Below are 22,259 nucleotides of genomic sequence, written 5' to 3' on the forward strand. Positions count from 1 at the left end.
CGTAAACAGTGCGACAAGGAAAGTGAGTGGAGTATACCGAGAATGAGCGAGATAGAACAATAGCGGGCGAGTGGCCGAAATTCAAAGTGATGTACATGTATTGTATCGATGTTTCAATGTAATGCAATACAAAATTTGTTATATTTTTCATCATATCTTTATGAGCGTATTATAAAGTATTGGTCAGGTTTTTCTGATAGAAATGAGTTTAAACACAATCTCATTCGAATTATGTTTAATTATACATTATACGTATTACACCTAAATTTTGCAAATCAAACTATTACGCGGAGAAAAAATCTGTTTCTTACAACATAATAGTTAATAATGAAGTACTAGTATAATAATAAATCATTGCTTTAAATTCAATAATGTCAAAATACCATCAATAGTTTTATTAGAAAACATCTGTCAAAAAAATGCGTGTTGCTTTTATTGGGAAATTGATAATCGGTTAGCAATATCGGTTTAACAAAGAATTCAAAGAAAATATAAATAAAAGCTTCATTAGTTGTTAGTATATCAATTACATTATCTCCGTGTATATTCATAAAAATCTTGTAATGACTGCACCTGTATCTTAATAAATTTTGGTTGCCTTTGTGACCATAAAACTAGGTTTTTAAACATTCTGTTTATTTTCACTTTATCTAGTTGCGGTCTTCGCTCGAGACACGGTTCTTTTTGAGCTGCTGCTTTGAAATGATTCTCTAATCGATCGGCAAATTCATTTTGGTCCATAAAACTATTTTTCTGAGTCTGGAAAATGACCAGCAATTCTTTAAGGCTCTCGATCCTTTGCACTTATTCATGAAGATTGTTGGAAGCTTGTGTGTTCCGGTTGCATTCGCACAGATATCCACGGTGACTCGGTAATTTTTTTTTTTTTTATTTGCGACGGCTTTTCTTTCTTCAGCTTAATTCAATGTTTCTTATGACGGAAACGCTACGTATCTTGTCTTGGCTGCCTTTGTACCATCGTGCGGTTTCTTTGATGATAATTAGTGCATGCATCACTTGATGGCACTCGAACAATGCGAGTTACCATTTCTAGTTATTTGTAATTATTAGTGTACTATATGCCAAAGAAGTCTGAAAGAAAGTGAATGAATTAGTAGTGGGAATGGGTGGAGTGAACGATCGCCCTTGTGTCGCTTCGTGTGCCATCAAGTGATATACGTATAGTAGATATGCTGTGTGGGGAAGGGGAAAAAGGCTCATGAGGGCACGCTATGTAGGACAGTGTGGACTAAGGGATGGACAGCTTTCCATAAATGATCAAACATATTTGAAATTAAGATTGCGTATCAAAAGTATATACAAGGCAACTTACACAAACGTTTCAGAATGAATTAACCGCGTAAATAAAGAACTTACTGTATATTTATATTCGAGGTACTTAACACGTTTTTTCAAAAAGTAATTATAGTGCATATACTCCATAAAGGGGTAAACAAATTGCAAATATTTAAAAAGATAGTTGTAATTTATTACAATGGATAAATCAAATTATTATAAAAAATTAATGAAATTTAAAAATCACTTTTATTTTTAAGATTGCAATGCTTATTAATCACAAAAAAATGTACAATGTGAGTGTATTTATTGTCAAGTTCAAACATTGTTTCCATTCATTTAATCAACAAAAGTGCCAAGAACTTGACACTAGAGTTTTCTTTTGTATAAAAGTAAAGTTAATATATTTCAACACTAAAACAACCAATGGTGAACGTATTCAAACGTATCTGTAAAAGTAGAAAGGGAAAAGACGAATTAATTTACAAATATAATTAGTTTTCCATTTCAATAATTTCCACCGAATATTGCGAGCGAAAGCGCCGTTAATAATTGAATAACTTTAAGAAGAAATTCAAAACGGGTCAAATGACCTCTTTGGTAGTTTTAGTGTTAAACAAGCGAAATTAAAATAAGCAAAATACAGAGTTTTCGTATATGAATGAAACTTAAACATAAACAAATACTGTAAAATAATGTGGGTGAAATTTCTATTAATACGTTGATAACAAATTATTTAATAAAATAATGTGATAAATATTATATAATGATTAATACGTAATGTTGTTTACGCATTTCAAGGAAATGTTTTTTACCATTCCTAGCATAATAAAAACTTCGTATATAACTTTTTGGCCATTTTTTAAGATTTATTCACTTATACATAAAGTCAAGTTACAATACAATGTTAATGAAATAATCATTTTTTACGATATGAAACTCTAAACGAAGATTTTTCTGCTGCTTACTGAACTACGATTAAGAAATAAATTATTCATTTTCGTGATACTTGCTTTCTATATACGCAAATAACAGAAAGTATCAAATCCCACGGAAAAAATTATTAATATATGTCATTAATCTGTTCCGATGTATGTATATCAATAGAACGTTGAACTTTAAATATCAACATTTTTCTAACATGCATACATCTACACTTGCGTTGGTTAAATTGTATCAGAAATAGCATTAATAAAGAGATTAAGAATATAAAATCATATTAAACAAATTTTTGGTATTACATGATCGAAAATACAATATTCTTAAATTTTGAAAAATTCTACTACCATTTTGTGGTATATCCTCACAAAATAGTATATGCTGCTTTCATCAATTTTGTCTTTGAATATATATCGTGTCCGAATGTAATCTAGGTTAGATCTTGGTACACCCGTCTTAAAATTAAAATAAAATTACATACTGTTATTTAACGCTAAATCTTACTGTACATCGTACAAGTGGCACGTACGCTCACTTAAAATAAGAAATAATCTGTGACCTGTTACAATTCATGGCGCTTCGTATCAAATCTACAGAACTGGATTTAACGTAGACTTCAAAGTTTCAGTTGTCAGAAGCGACCATCAGATTTCTTATATTTACAACCTGATTGGATGATAGTACTTTTATACTATAATCAAGTTGTAATGTTCAATCGCTTCCTTCCAGAATTTCATATAGTTAAACTATATAATAACAATTGTGCATATGGATAATAATTCCATTCGAGATAGTTGGTTAAATGTATCTTACCTATTATCTCGTGTATTCTAAAAAATCACATACAATTCTCAGTTGTCATCGGCGTCATCGTCATCATCGGATATATATTTTTTTGTAACCCTCTTCCTTCGACCTCCTCTACCTTCATTTTTTCTTCCTTTTAATTTAATTTTCATTCTCACACTAGAATCAGCGTCTGATCCTTCTTCACCTTCTCCTTAAAATAATTATGGTACATCAAATAACTTATACTCTTTAATTTTTTGGTGATAAATCATTATGATAAAAAATACCTTTATCATCCATATCTGAATTATTACCCTCCTCTTCGATACGTTGACGTGCATTTGTGAAAACAGATTGCAAAACGATAGAATCTTCGTGTATCAGAGAAGCTTCCTCATTATAAATTTGCGCATTCTTGCAGAGTTGCATGAAATCCTTTTCAAGATCATCGAAGTCAGCGTACTAGAAAAATTAATTAATTTATACTACTACATTTGCAATTAGTGAATAAAAAAGGTTTCATAAAAAATTAATGTAAGCTTTTTATACCTTTCCTTCTTCAATTTTTTGAAGTAATTTATTGATGGTTAATGGCTTTTTAATAATTTCGTAATAATCTGGTAATTCCCTTCTGGACGGTAATTTCATAAATGGCTCACTAAGCAGTCTACCGTCCGAACTATCGGTGTAATGAACAACTACCATAAGTAACTTTTTCATAGCTCGTTTCATTTTTGGATCAATTGAAGACCCACCACCCCTTCGTTTCTTTGGCATAGGTTCATCGTCTTCTTCACCTTTCTTTTTTCGTTTTCGTGTTTTCTTCTTTTTCTTGTCGTCTTCTTCTTCCTCTTCGTACTCGGCACCATCATCATCTATTGCCTTTAGCCATTCTTTCTCAGTTAAGCTATCGGTGTAATCGACTTCTTTTCGTTGTCTCGAACCACGTCCAAGGAACCTATCCTCGTCTTCTTCATAGGTCCATCTTTCAACCTCATCATCATCTTTCACCAACCAATCAGGCAACTCGGCTTCTTCTAATAATCGAGACTTTCTGTTTGGACCTAACTTCGCTTCTTCCCTTCTTCGTTCCAAGTCTAACTTTTGGAATGTCTCGAATTCACCCTCAGTTCGAGCAATCATCTGATTAACTGTTTCATCATCCGGCACTTCATTTTCTTCTTCATCTTCAGCATCATCTTGATGCAAAATACTTTGCAAAAATTGTTGCCGTTCAGAACCTGTGGATTTTTGATCGAACATTCCTGCCTGTATAACTTTCTCGTCCATGTTCAGTTTGTACCTGGCTGCAGCTAATATTCTTTCTTCAACCGAATTGACTGTCATCAATCTAAGTACACGTACTTCGTTCTTTTGACCAATTCTGTGTGCTCTGTCTTGTGCTTGTAAGTCCTGGTGTGGATTCCAATCGGAGTCGAAAATAATTACTGTATCAGCAGCTTGAAGATTTAATCCAAGACCACCGGCTCGAGTCGATAACAAGAACAAGAAATATTCAGAACCAGGATCGTTGAACTTCTTCAACAAATCTCCTCTATCTTCAGCTTTCGTAGTACCATCTAATCGCAAATACATAAATCCTCTCCAGCCTAAATAGTCCTCCATAATGGTCATTAGCTGTGTCATTTGACAGAATAGCAATACTCTGTGATTAGTTGCTTTCAATTTCGGAAGAATACGGTCCAACAACTCAAATTTACCAGATGCACGGAACAAATCAGGTCCTGTAATGACACCGGATCCCTGTGTACCAACATGCTCGCAATACTTCTCTTCAATAGCTTGGAACATGAATGGATGATTGCATAACTTTCTCAACTGCACAATGGTGTTCATTAAGGCTTTGGCACCTCCTTTACCCTGTTTTCCTTTCTCAGAACCGTCAGTTAACAGTACTCCCTTACTTTGCATGTGTTTATAAAGAACTTTCTGTAATCCGGACATGTCGCACTTAATAATGTATTCCACTTTATCAGGCAATTGTGATTCGACTTCTTTTTTCAAACGTCTCAATAGGAAAGGACGTAATACTTTGTGCAATCGACGAATGATAAGAATGGTTTCTTCCTCGTTTAGTTCAACTTTTTCACCAGTGGTTGCAAATGGAGCATTGAACCATTGCTCAAAGGTACTGCAAGATTTGAAAATTGATGGAAGTAAGAAGTTCAGTAATGCCCACAACTCGGGTAATTTATTTTGTAATGGAGTTCCTGTGAGTAAAAGTCTGTGGGGAGCCAAGTAGTGCGTATTCAGCACTTGTGTTAGTTTACAGTGATGGTTTTTCATTCTGTGGCCTTCGTCAATGATCATATATTTCCATTGCAACTTGGCTAAGACTCCCTTATCTTTAATGACATATTCGTATGTAGTAAGCAAAACGTTGAATTTAGTGGCTCTCATTTGGGACTGAATAGCTCTTCTACCAGCTGGTGAGCCCTTATATGATACTACCACAACACTAGGAGCCCATTTTTCAAATTCCAAAACCCAATTTGATAATGTACTAAAAATATTATAATGAAAAATTAAAATGCATTTAATTTGTTCGAAGATATTTTATAAAAATGATACATACGACAACGGTACGATTATAAGGAATGGTCCGTTGACTTTCTTCTTCTCCATCAAATAAGTCACCAAAGCTATAGTTTGAATAGTTTTACCGAGACCCATTTCATCAGCAAGTATACCGTTAAGATTATTGTTGAATAATGAAACTAACCACTCCAAACCCTGAAATGATTAATATGATTCGTTAAATATAGAAATAAGACTAGTTAGTTTATATTATTTTCAGATACGAAACCTTTATTTGATATTCTTTCAATTTTCCATTGACCATAATCGATGCTTGTTCGGTTACCACTTCATGAACAGTATGCGCAATACTGTAATATGTTTGTTCTTCAGTTTTATATTCGTCATCCTCCACTTTTGCTTTGTGTATCGTTTTCTTAACTTTGTCTTCTTCAGAGTCACCCGCAGACTTTTCTCTACTGTCACATTTGTCATCACCATCATTTTCATCATCGTCGTCATCATCATCATCTTCGCTTTCTGACTCGATTGGTTCCCAACCTGGATGAGATTCTAAGAACGCTGAAAGTTGGCTCATTAATGGCGCTTCTTCACCAGTTAACGTGCGGCCGGTAGCAATTTCGATAACTCCAACACGAGTGTCTTCGTTAGAGTTACCATCTTCACCTCCCTCACCGTCCTGCAACTTCTTCTTTTTCTGTTTTTAAGTGAACATATAAAATATAGTATGTACAATTATAGCATATAAAACATATTGTACAAACTTTATTGAATCGGTTGATTGTACAAAAATTGTATATTATACATACTTTCTTGCGTTTTTGTTCCTCCACTTGCTTTCTTTTTTGTTCTATTTTATGTTGTTTTACCATTTCAGTGAGATTACTAATATATTCATCAGTCTGAGATAATAGAAAAGCTAACCGCTTGTCTTTCTTCTGATCAATCAATTTTCTGTATCCTTCTTCATCTTCTGCCATAAGACGTCTCATACGTTCTTTTTCAATTCGTTCTTGTTCTTTCTTCTGTTCCCGTTCCGCATTGGCGTGATAATTGAGTACTGCTTTGTTAAGCCTGGCCAATTTGGCTACATTATTGCGATGAAATTCCTTGAAATCTTTACCATGTTGAAGTACAGAATTAAGAAATTCCTTTCAAATAAATAAAAAATATATAGTTGATGCATGTATTATTTTAATACAAAATTATGCATATAGTTACTTGATGTTTCTGCCTGCGTTTACGCTCTGCCTCCAACTTTTGTTGTTTTTCAAGTTTCTCAGTAGCTCTAGCTTCCCGAAGACCTTGTTTTTTTGTACGCTTATAAGCCTTTACATTCACTGCAGTCTCTAATGTAGTGTCCTTGCGAGTACACGCTAAAATCTGAAAATAATAATAAATGTAATTAAAATAAATGTTCATTCTAAATGCAGCACTAACATTCCTTTGGTAATTACCTCTGATCGTAATTGTCTTTGGAAATTCAATACCCTTAGCATCCGCAGTTCGATTTGTGCTTGAATGCGAAGATCTTCTGGCATGTTGGTTGGTAAATTGCCCAACTGTTCCATGCGTAATGATATACGTACTGCCACTCTATTGTTACATATTTATATTTAATTACACAGTATTAACAGGCAGTATTGTAATTTTTTTAAAGCAACTGAAAAAGTTTAAGAACTACTTCTTCTGAGACTTTTTATAATTTTTTGTTCCTTAATTGAAAAGAATTAATAATTGAATTTCATATCAATGTTAATTAAAATACAATCTCAATAGATTATTTTGATACTTTGTCAAATTCAGTAAGCACCTGTTTTCCCGTTCTTGTAATATCAATAATGGATCTAAACCAGCTGGTTTCGCCACACTTGTTACTCTGTTAGTTTTGGCACCTGGTTGAGGAGGCTGTTGTTGTTGTGGTGTTTGACAACCTGGTCTTGGAGGAACTGCAGGACCAATTACGTTTGGTCCAGAGATTTGGGGTCCTGTACTAGTAGTGGTTCCTTGAGATGGATCTATAGGGGGACGTTGTGCCATACCTGGGGGAGGAGGTGCTCCACCTATTTACATTAATCTTACATCAAACCTTTAACGCGGATCATCCTACTCTGCTTTTGTATATTTACAGTACAATTTTATTCAAATATGAATATACTATTTTAGAAACGACATACAATTCAAATTGTACCTAACTAAGAGAAGAAAACTGTGCTCATATCAAATATCAATATATTATGTTATTAAATGATTATTATAGCAAAGAGCAGTATTATAGGCATTTGCAAAGTCAAGCTGATATCTCCATTCTCCCACTTAAATCTTCCACCCAGCCACTTTTTACAGCTACATAAATTGGTTTGTAATGTATTTCTCACGATTAATATCTTCTACGATAGAAGAAATTTCTTTACACGACAATAATATTATTTGTATATTTCTAAATAATTATTGTTAATTATTTATTACTTTAAATGACTTTTATTCAATTCTTTATGGGATTTTTATTGCAATGCAATCCATACATTAAGAGATATTGCCAAGTGCTGTAAGATAGTTGATGTACGTCAAAATATGATAGTGGGTGAATGAAAATATTTGACCTAGAATGTCTCCAATGCCTACAGATCTACTATGGATAGAAGCAAAACTTCATTATATTAATAAGTATCAAACTAGAACAAATAAATCAGCAAATAAAAGTATAAATCAGTAAGTAAGCAGTAAATATTGACAGAATATTGAGTAATACAAAAGATAGAGTAGTCACCTACAACACAAAACTAATAATACATTTTAATGTTTAGCTTACTTTGAAGAGCAAGTGTCAGTTGTTGTGTTAATGGTTGATTCCTTGCTAATAATCGGTATGCCATTATCTGTACACTGTAAACCATTATGTATGTAATGTAATTTTTCTCAGTTATTAGAAATTAAGCAATATACTAGGCGTGTCCAACAAGATTTCATGCGGAAGTATTTCTTAACACTTTGACAACCAGAGTCCTAATTTTCTACATATACAGTTTTCAGAAAAATCGGTTTGTACATCCGTAACATGTATACACGTATTTTTATACATGTATTCATATGCAATAACTTATTGTAAGATAGTTGTACAACAACCGGTGCATTTCGTCGTGTCGACAACTTTTATGATATTATCAATCATTATATCCGTGTGACCCTTTTGTACGATCTGCACACCCGCAAACGCATGCACACAATTTACAGAATACTCTAACACGGTTTCTGTCCGGGGCACGATGGTATACGTAAGTATGGGCACTGTGTTGGACATGTCTGCAATATTACATATAACATACCGCAACTGTTGCAACTGTTGAGAACTGAAAGCTTGTTTCTCTCCTATACTACCTTGACGGGCCCTTAAAGCGAGTAATTGAGAGTAGCGTGGATCTTCTTGAAGTCCTTTCTCTTCCATAGAATCGATGGCTTTCTGCAGAGCACTCAAGTTTTCTTGTCCAGGACCAGGTGGACCTCCAGGGCCAGTAGGACCAACTTGTCCGGGTCCAGTTTGACTCATCTGATTTACAGGTGTACCAGGTCCCATCGGCGTTGAACTTCCAGTAATAATTTGTTGATTCTGAGATCCAGGTCCCATTTGACCAGAAGATGGTTGTCCACTTGGTCCATTAGGTCCCATTTGATTTGCTCCACCATGGCCCAGTTGACTGTTCGGTCCGCTCGGTCCTATCTGACTGGATGGACCACCAGGTCCCATTTGACTTCCAGGACCACCGGGTATCATTTGTCCACCTGGACCACTCGGAACCATCTGCCCGCCAGGACCGTTGGGTCCCATTTGTCCACTCGGGCCGTTTCCTGGTCCCATTTGTCCACTAGGACCACTTCCTGGTCCCATTTGTACACTAGGACCGCTTCCTGGACCCATTTGTCCACCAGGTCCACTTCCCGGACCCATTTGTCCACCAGGTCCACTGCCTGGAGGCATTGGATTTCCTGAAGGATTTCCTGGCCCCATTTGACTTCCACTTCCCGGTCCCATTTGGCCTCCAGGACCGTTTCCTGGACCCATTTGTCCCCCCGGTCCACCACTTGATCCCATCTGTCCACCAGGACCACTTCCAGGACCTATAGGACCTCCAGGCCCATTACCGGGAGGCATCTGGCCTCCAGGACCACTTCCTGGTCCCATTTGTCCAAGACCATTTGGCCCTAATTGTCCTATAGCGCCACTTCCTGGACCCAATTGACCACTTGGTCCTCCCGGTCCAACCTGACTACCAGGACCTCCAGGTCCCATTCCCATCTGTGACGATGGGCCTCCCATGTTCATTTGTCCCGGCCCATTTGGGCCCATTTGCGAAGGCCCATTGTGCCCCATTTGTCCTGTTGGACCAACAGGTCCCATAGTATTCGGACCCATTGGAGCTTGACTGCTAGGTGCCATCTGGTTTTGACCACCAGGACCCATTTGATTCGGACCTCCTGGTGTCATGCTGTGTGTATTAGGACCACTCGGTGGCATCTGACCTGGACCTCCAGGCCCCATGTGACTTCCTGGTCCACTGGCGCTCATATGCCCAGATCCTGGTGGACCGCTTGCGTTCATGTGACTCGGAATGGGTGGCCCACTATTTAGGTGATTTCCCGGTCCAGGGGGACCGCCGGCGTTTATGTGCGTTGACCCCGGAGGTCCGCTCGTGTTCATATGTCCAGACCCTGGAGGACCATTTGTATTTACATGCCCTGATCCTGGTGGACCGTTCGTATTCATGTGACCCGGTCCAGGCGGCCCGCTTGCACTCATATGTCCTGGCCCTGGCGGACCAGACGTACTCATATGACCTGGTCCTGGAGGACCACTCATGTGTCCTGGACCCCCAGGGACCATTTGTGACGCGGCTGGCCCGCCAGGGCCCATTTGGGGGCCTGGTACAGGCCCACTTCCTGGACCCATTTGCGTAGGCACTTGATTCATGTGAGGACCGCCTGGTGGTCCTCCACTTCCTTGTCCCATGTGGCTCGGTCCAATCGGTCCTGGACCACCTGGTCCCATTGGACCAGGCCCTCCTGGACCCATTTGACCAGGTCCTCCTGGACCCATCTGGCCGGGTCCACCCGAACCCATCTGTCCTGGACCAGAACTAGACATTTGATTTGGTCCAGACTGCATCATATGAGATGTGCCTTGTGGTCCGTTTGGTCCCATTTGACCTGGTACCATGGGTCCTCCAGGACCTTGTTGCGAGCTGGAATTTTGACTGGCTGGACCACCAGGTCCACCTTGATTCTGTAACATCGAAAGAATATATTTGTTTTACTTACCAAGAAATGATATTGCCCTTAAAGAGGGCATATTATAATTTTCCAAAATATACCTGAAAAAGAAAATATTACAGAAAAGAAAGTAAACAATTTCGCATCTATTAATCTATTTATTATTAAAATTTTTAGTGAACTATAATAAAATTTCAATTTTTTTTAAATTTAATTAGGAGACTTGGAGTACGATTCATTATCAGATATTATTAATCTCCCATGTTAATTACAGGGTTATGTAATTTGAGTTTAATTTTATTTTAGTACTTAAGTTAGTTTCAATTAGAACAGTAACTGTATTATGACAATATTTATTGGTCCAGGAAAGAATAATTGAAAAACAAAAAAAAAAAAAAAAAAAAAAAAAAAAAAAATTCATTCTTTTTATGAGCCTCTATATAAAAGGATTTACACGTAAAAAATAATCTTTATCTAATCCAAGATAAAACTGAAAGAGAGAAAAGAGGTTCGATTTATTACCCTTAATTCTTCTTAGATTTCTCTACGAAATTGTCGTAATAATATAGCAAAATAGTGACAAATAAAATTTGCAATAAATTACAAATACTATTGGATTCTTTTCTGAACCTTTTGCAATGAAATTACACTCCATGGAAATGGAACAAAGATATATCTGAAAGCAGTATAGTTAAACAATTATAATGACGATTGTAAATTGAAACGAGAAAATTCTTTGTGACATTAGTTCGTACGTAATACGAAGCGTAGCGATAATGGTCAGTACAGTTGCAACTATGACTAACGTAGTGACGCACTGCGAAAGATTATTTTGCCTGTATAGATAAAAACCAGTATGATCATCTGTCACGCACGTGGTCCAGGTGTGGCATAACTGCACACGTAGCCATGTCGTGTAACACCGTGTAACGCCGTGTAACGCCGTATGCATTCAGCAATGTTGTGACTTTAATTATCGTTACTTTTCACTTCATTCAGGTTCTCATTAACAGTAAACTGACAAAGGTACATTTGAAAAGTACACCACCAATTAACACATTCGTGACATTCATTGTAGTCTTCTTTTGACGATGCTGAGAACTCAATCCTTTCGTTAAAGATTTAAAAAATCTGTGTCCAATTTCTAAATAACAACATTTACTTCAGAGACCAAGAATGAAAATAATTAAAATTGCACTTTGACTTCGGAGGAATTCTGTGATTAACATTGTACGAGTTGCGCAGTGAATCAATTATTGTTAAATGGAATCAGTTACTGATAATCGCACATAGTATACATGAAAAGGAACTCCACGAAATACAAATCTAATGTTAGCCTGTGTGAATATCCAAGTGGGGGTTGACAATCGTAGCATAAGAACAGAGCTTTGGCGAACGATGCTGTTATTTCGAATCAAGCACGTTGAACAATAGAGTGAGAAACCCTGACTCGCAAAGAAAATTTAACATGACCAGCAAAGAAGAACTCAACTATTGCTACGATTTTGTTATGAAGCTTACCGTTGAAGCAGGAAAGGTACTTTATTTAATTAAATTCCTCTTATATATATTCGTCATTGAAGAAATGTTAAAATTTTACAAATAGTGAGTATTGTTTACACAATAACTCTTCGTATTTACAAGCAAGCGAAACTTAATTTACTTCGCAAAGGTGTAAAATTAACAGCAAACAATTCTGGCAATTTCCGTTCAATTTTGATAAACTTTTATCGTGTATCACGGAAATGACGCGCAAGTATTATATGATAGATTTATTACCGTTGAACAACGTCTATGTATAGTTATAAATGTTATCAACTATGAAACACAATTATTGTTTCATACATAGTACCGATATCGCGGTGCAAAGAATTCTGGAAAAATTTACTTAAAAGCCATCGCACCGTTAATGTCAGATTTTGTTGTACGACTTGTGTTAGATAAAATTCGATCCCGTGAATCTATAGATTGAAACACAAAATGATATATTCGCATTCATATTTAAGTAATTTATTTTAAAAATAAATGTACGTATGTCGCTTCGCAATTTGAAACAGGGAGACATTCTTACACCGATACGGGAAACAAAACGAAGTAGGTGAATATTTTTTAGATAATTCGGGATGCTATTCAAGGATGGAAAAATATAGAGACCAAAGCTGGGGATTGGGATCTAGTGACACAGTATGACAAAGAATTGGAAGGGATATTGATAAACGGTATAGCGAAGAAATTTCCAGAACATAAGTACTTGTTCCTCGGTTTATAAAAAGAAGCAATGAAACGTTTCGAATTGATACTTATGTTTGCACATTTTATAGATTTATCGGCGAAGAAACCGTTTCGTCTACGAATCATTTACCGGATCTAACCGACGACCCAACATGGATTATTGATCCGATCGATGGAACCACAAACTTCGTTCATTCTTTTCCTTTCACTTGCATATCGATCGCATTAGCGGTGAAAAAGGAATTAGAAATTGGTATTGTCTACAATCCCGTACTGGAACAATTGTTCATGGCCAGGAGGGGACACGGAGCTTTTCTGAATGGAAAACCAATTAAGAGCTCCAAAACTGAAAGTAAGCTACCTTTGAAGTGTCTTACGGCGAGTGAGTCGAGTGTGGTTTACAGTAGGACGAGTCATACATTATTATTTACAGGACGAATCAGTCCTTTATTTCTTTTTTAATTCCGACGAAAGTAATCTCTGTGCCCTAAATCGACCGATTAGAATGTTAACGTCACTTGCATCGCAATGGTCGTCTATTTTCAGGACTGGAGGAATCGTTACTGTGCCTAGAGGCGTCCTATGCAACAATTGAGAATATCAGAGACATTATTCTTGGAAGAATGGAGGCTTTCGTTTCGGTAGCTCACGGAATACGAACTATGGGATCAGCAGCGCTAACTCTTTGTTACGTGGCAATGGGCGCAACAGAAGCTTATCACACTGACAACCTGATGCCTTGGGATGTGGCCGCTGGTGTACTTATAATCAGGGAAGCTGATGGAGTAGTGATAGATACAAACGGTTTGTATTAAACTGCATGCTTCCTTCCTAAGCTGGGGAACGAACTAAACATAATTTCTGAGCTTCGAGACCTCTTGTGTATATTTTACTTCCTCCCAATTTACTTACCCCGTACACACATTTGACGATATTTATTTAATAAATAATAACTTGATCCACCTCTTTTCATTTAAACGATTTAAGTTATTATATGCTACAACTCTTTATAAACACTGTTTCAGGCGGACAATTCAATATCATGTTACCAAAAGTAATAGCAGCTGGTAATCACAAATTGGCAAACGACCTGGTAACGCTGATCAAGAAAGCTGATTCTAAGACCCTGCAAAAGAAGTTAGCACATAAAAGGACAAAATAAATGTTCTTGCACGAAAGATTACGTAATATTGATAACAAGTAGCTCGCGATAATTTTTGTTACACTGTAAAGGGTATAACCGAATAGAGGAATCGAAGAGTCTCTATACAAAATTGACGACTGATCTAAATAAACAATTTGTGTCAAATTTTAACTCCGTATCTCGATGGGATAGTATTAATACGTTCCGCGCTGGATGAATCGTATACGCCCCACTTTAAACTTTCCGTTCAAATCGTTTGAAATTTTCGCTATTAAATAAGAATTAAAAAAATTTCTTTTTAGGAAATTATGTATCGATGTCTAAATATCGTGTATAAATAGTTATACGGTGGATTGTTTACGCTCTACATGGTGTGCCGATCACGTAACAATAATATATTACGGTACGAGTAGTATTATGCAGAACAAGATAACGTGTCTTGAATTAAGAATATGACTGACAGTGAATCCGATACCCTGTAACGAAGATCGTAATAATGGTTATGTATCGATGATATTTGAAATAAAATATTCGATTGAAAATTAATTCTAATACCATTCAATAATGTTACATAGATGTACGATACCCACATCGAAGCATAAGTTAAGCGAAATTTTTAATCCCCTATTTGATGACTGTACACTTTCGTTTAACATTATTTATAATTATCGCAACGATGTACTATTATTTTCCAATTCTTGATACGCGAAGCCACCGAACTGATTAACAAATTTATCGCAAGAAATCAAATTACAATGCTAAAAAGGTGTCGGCAAGTAGCTTATTAATGTTAATTGTGTTAATTCTCTGCGGGGAAACGCGTTGAGCGATGGATATCCCATTATTCGTAGCTGTTCCAAGGTACACGATCCGTCGTTAATGTTTTTTAACTTAATATATTTTTATACACTCCAAAGGAACGATACCTTTTATTAATTTTGTTACAAAAAATTGTACTTTAAGGGTTTCGAGCGTACGATACCTCTCGAAGCAGGGCCCGATACGAATACCTGGTTCGTGGAAACGAGTATGTATCATCGTTTCAATGATATTTCAGTTATCTTCGATCTTTCTTCCTTGGAAGAAGAAAACCGGTTTAACATCGGATGCGGTAACTCCAATACGAAAATCGACAACTAAATCTGATAATAATTTTTAGCAGATCAGAAATAATCGAAATAACTTCGTTATTTGAAAAAATGGATACTTCGAATGAACTTTTAAATAATAAGTATTTAAGAATATGTCAACATACACGTGATTGATTTTCAGCTCGTCTTTTAACAGCAAAAGGGTTTTAGCAATCCCACCCGCAACAAGAAAATCTGTGAACAAACCTATTCTCACCTCGATCTAGAATCGACGGAAGATGTTCCTGCATCCGGTTAGATCGGAAGAAAATTAAACACGGTGCAAGGATCAAGATCGATATTGTACGAAGAGTTATATTTTATGTACAAAAACAATTAAGCGATTCAAAACAACGAATACAGCTTCGGATGAAGTGTGTCACCGATCAAACTATAATACAAACTACAAACTTCAAATTCGTTGCGGAACGAACCTCAGGGTTCGCTAGCTATTACGCGCGTGATACATCTTAGATAAGAAGTCTCCTTGAATGATTAGTTTCAGCCAGCGATGTCCTTTGCGCGGTACTGTATCATGGGTGATAAGAAAATCACAGCTTGAGGCCTGTGCATCGTTTGATCGTTCAGTCGTTCGGTTGAAAGCCTCGAAATCGGTAACAATGTCGAGCGAGCAGGATATTCAGAATTACTTTGAGGTTGCCAAGGAGCTAACCTTGAAGGCAGGTGAGGTGAGTCAGTCGCTTCCTTCTTTTAGTGAAATTCTGTTGACGTTACAAAGTGACAAGACGCAACCGTACGTAAAGTTGACATTTGCACCGAGTATTTGTATATTTTTTCTTCTAATTTTACCTTTACCTTCTCGACAAAACCCTTTGCGTTTAATTTCACAATTTATTTTGCGATAATTACACTTATAAATGTTCGTAAAAATTAAATAAAAAAGTAAGCAATCTTGGTCCATTGTCCGCGAAAACTAAAATGTTTATCTACCCGATGTTTTCTTCAACTCGAGTATTCGAAATTTAAATAATATCAACGCTCGAGTATATTCGAAAGCAATTAGTTAAAATTTTGTTTCCAAGAAGACACATTAGAATGTAACCTTATCAAAATGTAACATTTTCGTAAAGAACCCAGAAGACGCTAATCGGTGAATTTTAAATCTACGATATTTGTCGATGTGTCATTATTGCATCAATTGTGAAACACACAAGTAGTAATACCGACCCAACGTGTATGTCTTTCCAAACATTTTATTACATTTTATTACATTTTAAAAAGAACGTTTATACCGTTATATTTTTTATCTTCCTCGACAATAAATGCAAAATATTTTTTTCCTCTCCTAACTAAAATACAAAAAGAAGGAGTTGTTGTATCTAGCGAGGAATTTATAATATACACAACGTAAACGAAGCTAATTTAAATTATTTTTATAGACCAAACAAAATCTTACTTCGTTGTATAAATAATAGCCTAGATGCAAACAGAAAAAAGATTACATATAGAAAACAATGAATCCATTAATGACTGGTCTTTACTTATCTTTGAATGTGGACACTTATCAGATAAACTCAGGCAAGACAAACAATACCGATCTTAGTGATCGTCAATTTATTTTATGTTCGTCTTTGCCTTATTTTATTGGCAGATATTTAAATGCGGCTTCGAAGGCGAAAAAACTGTCGAAACCAAGACATTCGAGTGGGATTTGGTAACCAATTATGACATCAAAATTGAAGAAATGTTAACGAGAAGTTTGAAAGAAAAATTCCCCGACCACGAGTGAGTCGTAAAGACCGTTTACTTAGTATTTGAATAGGCAGTTTGTAACGACGAAAGCAAATTCTACAATCACAAAATATTACAGATTTATCGGCGAGGAAACAGCAGCTGAAACGAAAGAGAAACCGATATTGACGAACAAACCGACCTGGATCATAGATCCCATTGATGGAACTATAAATTACGTGAATTCGTTTCCGTGTACATGTATCTCCGTTGGTCTGGCAGTTTGTAAGCAGCTCGTAATAGGAATAATTTACAATCCACTGAGCTCAGAATTGTACACTGCGATTAAGGGGAAAGGGGCGTTTTTAAATGGCAAACCTATCAAGAGCTCCTGCGTTACCGGTAAACCTCCAAATCTTCGAATAATAAACTTTCGAACGAAATTAGAGAATTCGTTCGAAATTATCGGTGCATTCGTTTCAATGATTGAACGAACACGTTTACACAGTCTACCGTGAACTATTACAATGTAACGGATAATTGAAGAACTTAAAATTAGTCATCTATTTCTGAAACGTAGTTTCTGATCGTTTTATATCGGGCAGCGTAATTACGAAGTTTCTTTCGTAATTTTCATTATTCATTGCCGCATAAAAACAGACACAAGGATACTATTAAAAAAGATTACTACTGACCAAACTTTCTCACGCAGATTATTTCTTGCAGAACTAAAGAAGGCTTTGGTAGAACTCGAACTGTATTCGTTGCGCTTTCATACGAAAAGTCGGGACATCAATGTAGGCAGATTCGAAACTATTCTTACATCTTGTCGAGGGTAAGAGTAAACGATTAAATCTCATTTAAATATTTATCTTCGTTCCGTCGAATTGTATCGTTCTTTTCGAGAAAACACGCTAAACGATCTGGGACGAAAGTTTGTCAACTCGAGAAGAACAATCGAAGACTATAATTTCGTGCCGAATAATGAATTGGTTAATTTTATATACATTCAGAGTTAGATACATAGGATCAGCTGCACTGTCTCTGGCGTACATAGCGAAAGGTGCGTTGGATTGCTTGCAAATGGACAACCTTTGTCCTTGGGACGTTGCAGCGGGAGTGTTGCTCGTTCGTGAAGCTGGCGGTACAGTCATTGACACAAAAGGTATCGAGATAGCAAAAAGAGGAAGAGAACCAGATATTAAAATAAAAATAACTAGCTCCGATATTCAATTTAATATACAGATTAGGGACGAGTATCGATATAAGATCTTGTATTTCGAACGATTTGAAAGTTTTCGTATTTAAAATTCTTTACAGGAGAGGAGTACAATTTTATGCGACCAAACACAATTGCCGCTGGAAACGAGAAGCTGGCGTTAGAATTAAAGCAACTGATAGTCGAGACTGATTTGAAAATAATGCGGAAAAGATTGACAAGGACTTAATCGGATGACAAGTTAAACATTTGTAAAATAGTAACGGGTCTCGAAAACACACATTGGGTGGGCTGACAATTTTAAAATATAAAAACTGGTTATCGATTATCATATACTTGTAGGAAGAATAAATTGAAGAATAAATTATAGTTTTAATTGTTTTGAAACTAATTTGTTCCGTTCCGGGTGAAACTTATTGCTTATGTTCTGTAGTTAGACGTGGACGGAACTTGTCTCTTTCCGATTTTAACACTAGGTCTACCAAGGGGATCAATTTCACTTGTTTCGAACTTCTGTTTAAAATTATTCAATTATTAACGGTGTCTTTGCCTACAATATTCGTGGACAATTATCAAAATAGACAACTAATGGTACTTGTAAATTAATTTGCCCTTTCTCCATTTAACTTCGAAGATACGTATACGATCAGATACAAATAGTATTGTATTTACCGTCGATAGTTCTAGCGTTGATTTATGTTTTGAATAACCGATTACGGATTCCTGTTTCTGTGTGTAAAATATTAGGTGCAATAACTCGATAATTTTAACGATTCCAGCGGTACAAGCAATTAAAATTATCTAATACCTTGAAATATGTATTATGAATATCTAATCTCTGTCATCGAAGCGCCCGTAACGTAGACGATATAAGCGGACGATTCGTGTGTTCGATTTTGTTTTAAATTATTTTCTTTTACAACTGTAACAAGAATATGTATGATTTCGCATTTTGGTCGTACATACATTAAAAGCATAGAAACAGTCGGTATCACGGACACATCCATAGGTACACGGTCCAAGTGTATCGTGTTTCACTTGCAACAGAGAAATACCTTTTACAGCAATTTCTAGATACCATTATTAAATATTGTGTAAGAATGATAATTCATATTTTTAGTATGGACTTAGAAAGATTTTTCGCCCTAGTTTATAAAGTTCACCAAATAATTATTTGATATTTGGCAGTCGGTCTGGTTTGCGTTAATAATCGGTGTCGACATTTTTTATAAACTCTACTTTCATTCCTAAAATAATTCAGCGAGTTTGATTTTATCTTTACACCTTTTCTTATTTCCGTTGCCGATATATTTTGTCCCCACGCGTCGTTGCTGTATTTTATCCTTCCTTTTAATTTTTAATTGTTACCTATTTCATTGTAGCATTTGTTGCGAAATTAATTACACTTTGAAAAATATTTTGTAATTTTGACCAAGTTACTTTCTCAAAAGAAATTGCACGAACACTCGTGCATATCGCTAATGCAATTGTAAATGAAATTAAAAAAAAAAAAAAAAAAAAAAAAAAAAAAGACATTAACATATAAATATACGGGATATAAACCCGTGACCTCGAGCACACGACCGCTCGGTTATACTATTTACGTCACGATCAATTCGATGATAACGTTCAATATTCATTGTATTCACTGCAAGACATGTTACCTTAACTAAGTACATACATCTCCGAAATTATCGATATATTTCATTTAATAATTTATACATAACAGGGATTTGAAATCAACCATTCTAAAGAGTAAGTAAATTTATAAAAAAAATAAGCAATTTAGGTCTGTGATTCTTCATAGAAATGAATATATGTGGGAGTCATTACAGACTCTGATACAATTTCGCAAAATTACGTAAATATTTTTCATTAGATCTGTACACGTATCATTGTCCGTAGTATGTCTCGTGTATCGCTGAGGTACTGGACCGAAAAGTAAGGTCATCTTTCCAAGTCCCTCGATGAGTAAACAACAAAAAGTTACTAACGATATTCTTCTATTTTTCGATTCCGAAGGATAAATCACCTCCTATATCAAAGGCAACCATTTCGTGTATATCTAAGCGGAGGTCTGTAAATTAGCAATAACAATTATTCGAAAAAAGTTATATTTTCGGACATATTTTCCTTATCGTGATACCCAGATGTTGAAATCGAGCCACAACGATCCACCAAAATTCGTATATCCCAACAAAGTACAATTATAAAAGAATAAAGTAATCCACGGAGAAATTATTATTATAAGATTGGAAGTTTTCACCTTCGTAGCGATACAAGGAAAGATGCACTATATTATCTCTCGATGCATACATATAATATACATTAGAAGAAATCTGTTATACGAATTGTAAGAATGTAGACCAGTCGATAGAAAATGCATTTCACAAGTGCATAATAATCGTTTCACCTAAACACTTAATAGTATTCCGTCGAAAGTGCAAAACTGTCCTTGGAAGATTTACGCGACCTGCGAAAATTACAATTCACGAGAAGTTCTAAAGATCTGCGAAGAGTGTTTTAGGTTTAACCTAACTGATCAAGGACCACTTGATTCAAGCAAGACACAAGTAACCCACAAATAGGGCACAATTTATTAATTTTAATTTAATTAATTTAATCAACGTTTTCGTCCAACAAAGCCTGCGAGATACATACAGATTAAACATTCGTTTATTGCGAGAAATAAAACACAGAAAAGGTAATTACGCAAAGAGGAGAGCTAGAGGTGTTGTTACTTCGTAACATACATTATATTACATTTGATAAACCGTGACGAGTTTAGGTGCTCTACCTACTTACTAGGAATGTTACGAGCTGGACACAAACTTTCTGAATGAGACTATGTTCAAAATGTAGGGCACGATGTATCTTCTTATCCATAGAACAGTTTGCTCGAGTCCGACAGATTATAGCCGACAAATATTGATTTATAACTAATCAGAGAGTAGTGTGTCTAGCTTTATTATGCCTTACAAGTATTTCACTATACGTGTGTTAACGCACTATTAATATTCTTCGAACCAACACATCGTACGTATCGAAATATAGTATAAAGAGACCACAAGGTTTCTTGTAATTCTTATAGAAGGCAAATCAAACAATCCGGTTTAAACTACCTACGTATCCGTAGATGAGCCACGAAGAATGCAAAAAACTCAGTTCTAAAGTTTCATTGAAAATTTTACCCGATTAAGCGAAGCGTTACAGTTCTTTACGACTCTGAGTTCTTACGAGTTTTCTGAAATTGTACTTATCGCCATTGTGATTCTTCTTTTCTGAACTCAAGGACTGTACAATTGGTACTTTACAAGCATCAAATGAATATTCAATGCTCCCATCGCGTAACTTTATAATCGATATAAATTCTAAAGAATCTGAAACAACATCTGGGAAAACGAATTAAATAATTAACGATTCTACCGACTGAATGTATGTTAATGAGATTCGCAAAAAACAAGTCTATTATAAATCAAGTCGAGCCTCCATGCGTGATATACACGTATCCTGTTGCAAGTGGTACGTTACTTGAAAGATGGCTGCGGACACGCTAAAGTGCAATCGAAGGTTAGTCGAGGAAATATAACACAATTCACAGACATCTCAAATTGCAATTGTGAAACTTTACGGCTGAATAAACGTTGTAGACGAACAAAAAGTTTGGCAAAAGATATAGCAAAGACCGAACCTTACGTAACGAGCAATAGTAAAGACTTACATTTTCATGACCATATACGGCTCAAGATAATTAAGGTATCACATTCCTGGAGAATTTTACAAAACGATCCAATTATGCATTTAGTATAATATACATACTAAACCGTATATTATTTGGAGCTAAAGCTCCCAATTTAATTATTTTATAGATACCTGTACGTTAAATTAGAAATAATACAACATTGTAATCGAAACAAATGTCTGGCAGAGTTAATCAGTGTTTTAAAATGTGAACAAAGTACTGTGTCTTTTACCATGTAACCTCAGTTATTAG

General features: G+C 35.8%; 3 protein-coding genes across 5 annotated transcripts in view; 2 read left to right on the plus strand and 1 right to left on the minus strand.

The window, feature by feature from the left end:
* The first annotated feature begins 862 nt into the window (after positions 1-862).
* LOC143153979 (inositol monophosphatase 1-like) lies at positions 863-14,764 on the plus strand. 2 transcript variants are annotated; one of them, XM_076325680.1, is made up of 6 exons: positions 863-872; positions 12,016-12,385; positions 12,962-13,095; positions 13,170-13,432; positions 13,627-13,884; positions 14,106-14,764. In XM_076325680.1, exons 2-6 carry the CDS (start codon positions 12,317-12,319, stop codon positions 14,240-14,242), a joined length of 861 nt encoding a protein of 286 aa, XP_076181795.1. In that variant the 5' UTR covers positions 863-872; positions 12,016-12,316; the 3' UTR covers positions 14,243-14,764. The 2 variants fall into 2 exon arrangements, with proteins under 2 accessions (XP_076181795.1, XP_076181796.1); XM_076325681.1 differs by lacking the exon at positions 863-872 and having other exon boundaries at positions 12,038-12,385; positions 14,106-14,217; positions 14,527-14,759.
* The window catches only part of Brm (ATP-dependent helicase brm), a 35,317-nt gene continuing 14,131 nt past the window's right edge, over positions 1,074-22,259 (minus strand). The window contains exons 4-15 of one of the 2 annotated variants that reach the window (XM_076325676.1): positions 8,910-10,861; positions 8,396-8,469; positions 7,397-7,646; positions 7,041-7,179; positions 6,805-6,966; positions 6,393-6,734; positions 5,852-6,280; positions 5,621-5,778; positions 3,574-5,548; positions 3,312-3,486; positions 3,049-3,235; positions 1,074-1,092 (exon numbers count right to left, since the gene is read on the minus strand). In XM_076325676.1, coding sequence (XP_076181791.1) covers positions 3,087-3,235; positions 3,312-3,486; positions 3,574-5,548; positions 5,621-5,778; positions 5,852-6,280; positions 6,393-6,734; positions 6,805-6,966; positions 7,041-7,179; positions 7,397-7,646; positions 8,396-8,469; positions 8,910-10,861 — 5,805 coding nt within the window. In that variant the 3' untranslated portion in view covers positions 1,074-1,092; positions 3,049-3,086. Of the gene's footprint in view, positions 1,093-2,148; positions 2,982-3,048; positions 3,236-3,311; positions 3,487-3,573; positions 5,549-5,620; positions 5,779-5,851; positions 6,281-6,392; positions 6,735-6,804; positions 6,967-7,040; positions 7,180-7,396; positions 7,647-8,395; positions 8,470-8,909; positions 10,862-22,259 lie in introns of those variants that run through there. The other variant, XM_076325675.1, reaches the window with a different exon arrangement.
* On the plus strand, positions 15,957-18,666 carry LOC143153981 (uncharacterized). The gene is made up of 6 exons (XM_076325682.1): positions 15,957-16,043; positions 16,967-17,100; positions 17,186-17,448; positions 17,773-17,881; positions 18,060-18,211; positions 18,367-18,666. The coding sequence occupies exons 1-6, from the start codon at positions 15,975-15,977 to the stop codon at positions 18,492-18,494; spliced, it is 855 nt and encodes a 284-aa protein (XP_076181797.1). The 5' UTR covers positions 15,957-15,974; the 3' UTR covers positions 18,495-18,666.

Source organism: Ptiloglossa arizonensis, chromosome 13 (assembly GCF_051014685.1).
Source record: "Ptiloglossa arizonensis isolate GNS036 chromosome 13, iyPtiAriz1_principal, whole genome shotgun sequence".
Lineage (NCBI taxonomy): Eukaryota > Metazoa > Arthropoda > Insecta > Hymenoptera > Colletidae > Ptiloglossa > Ptiloglossa arizonensis.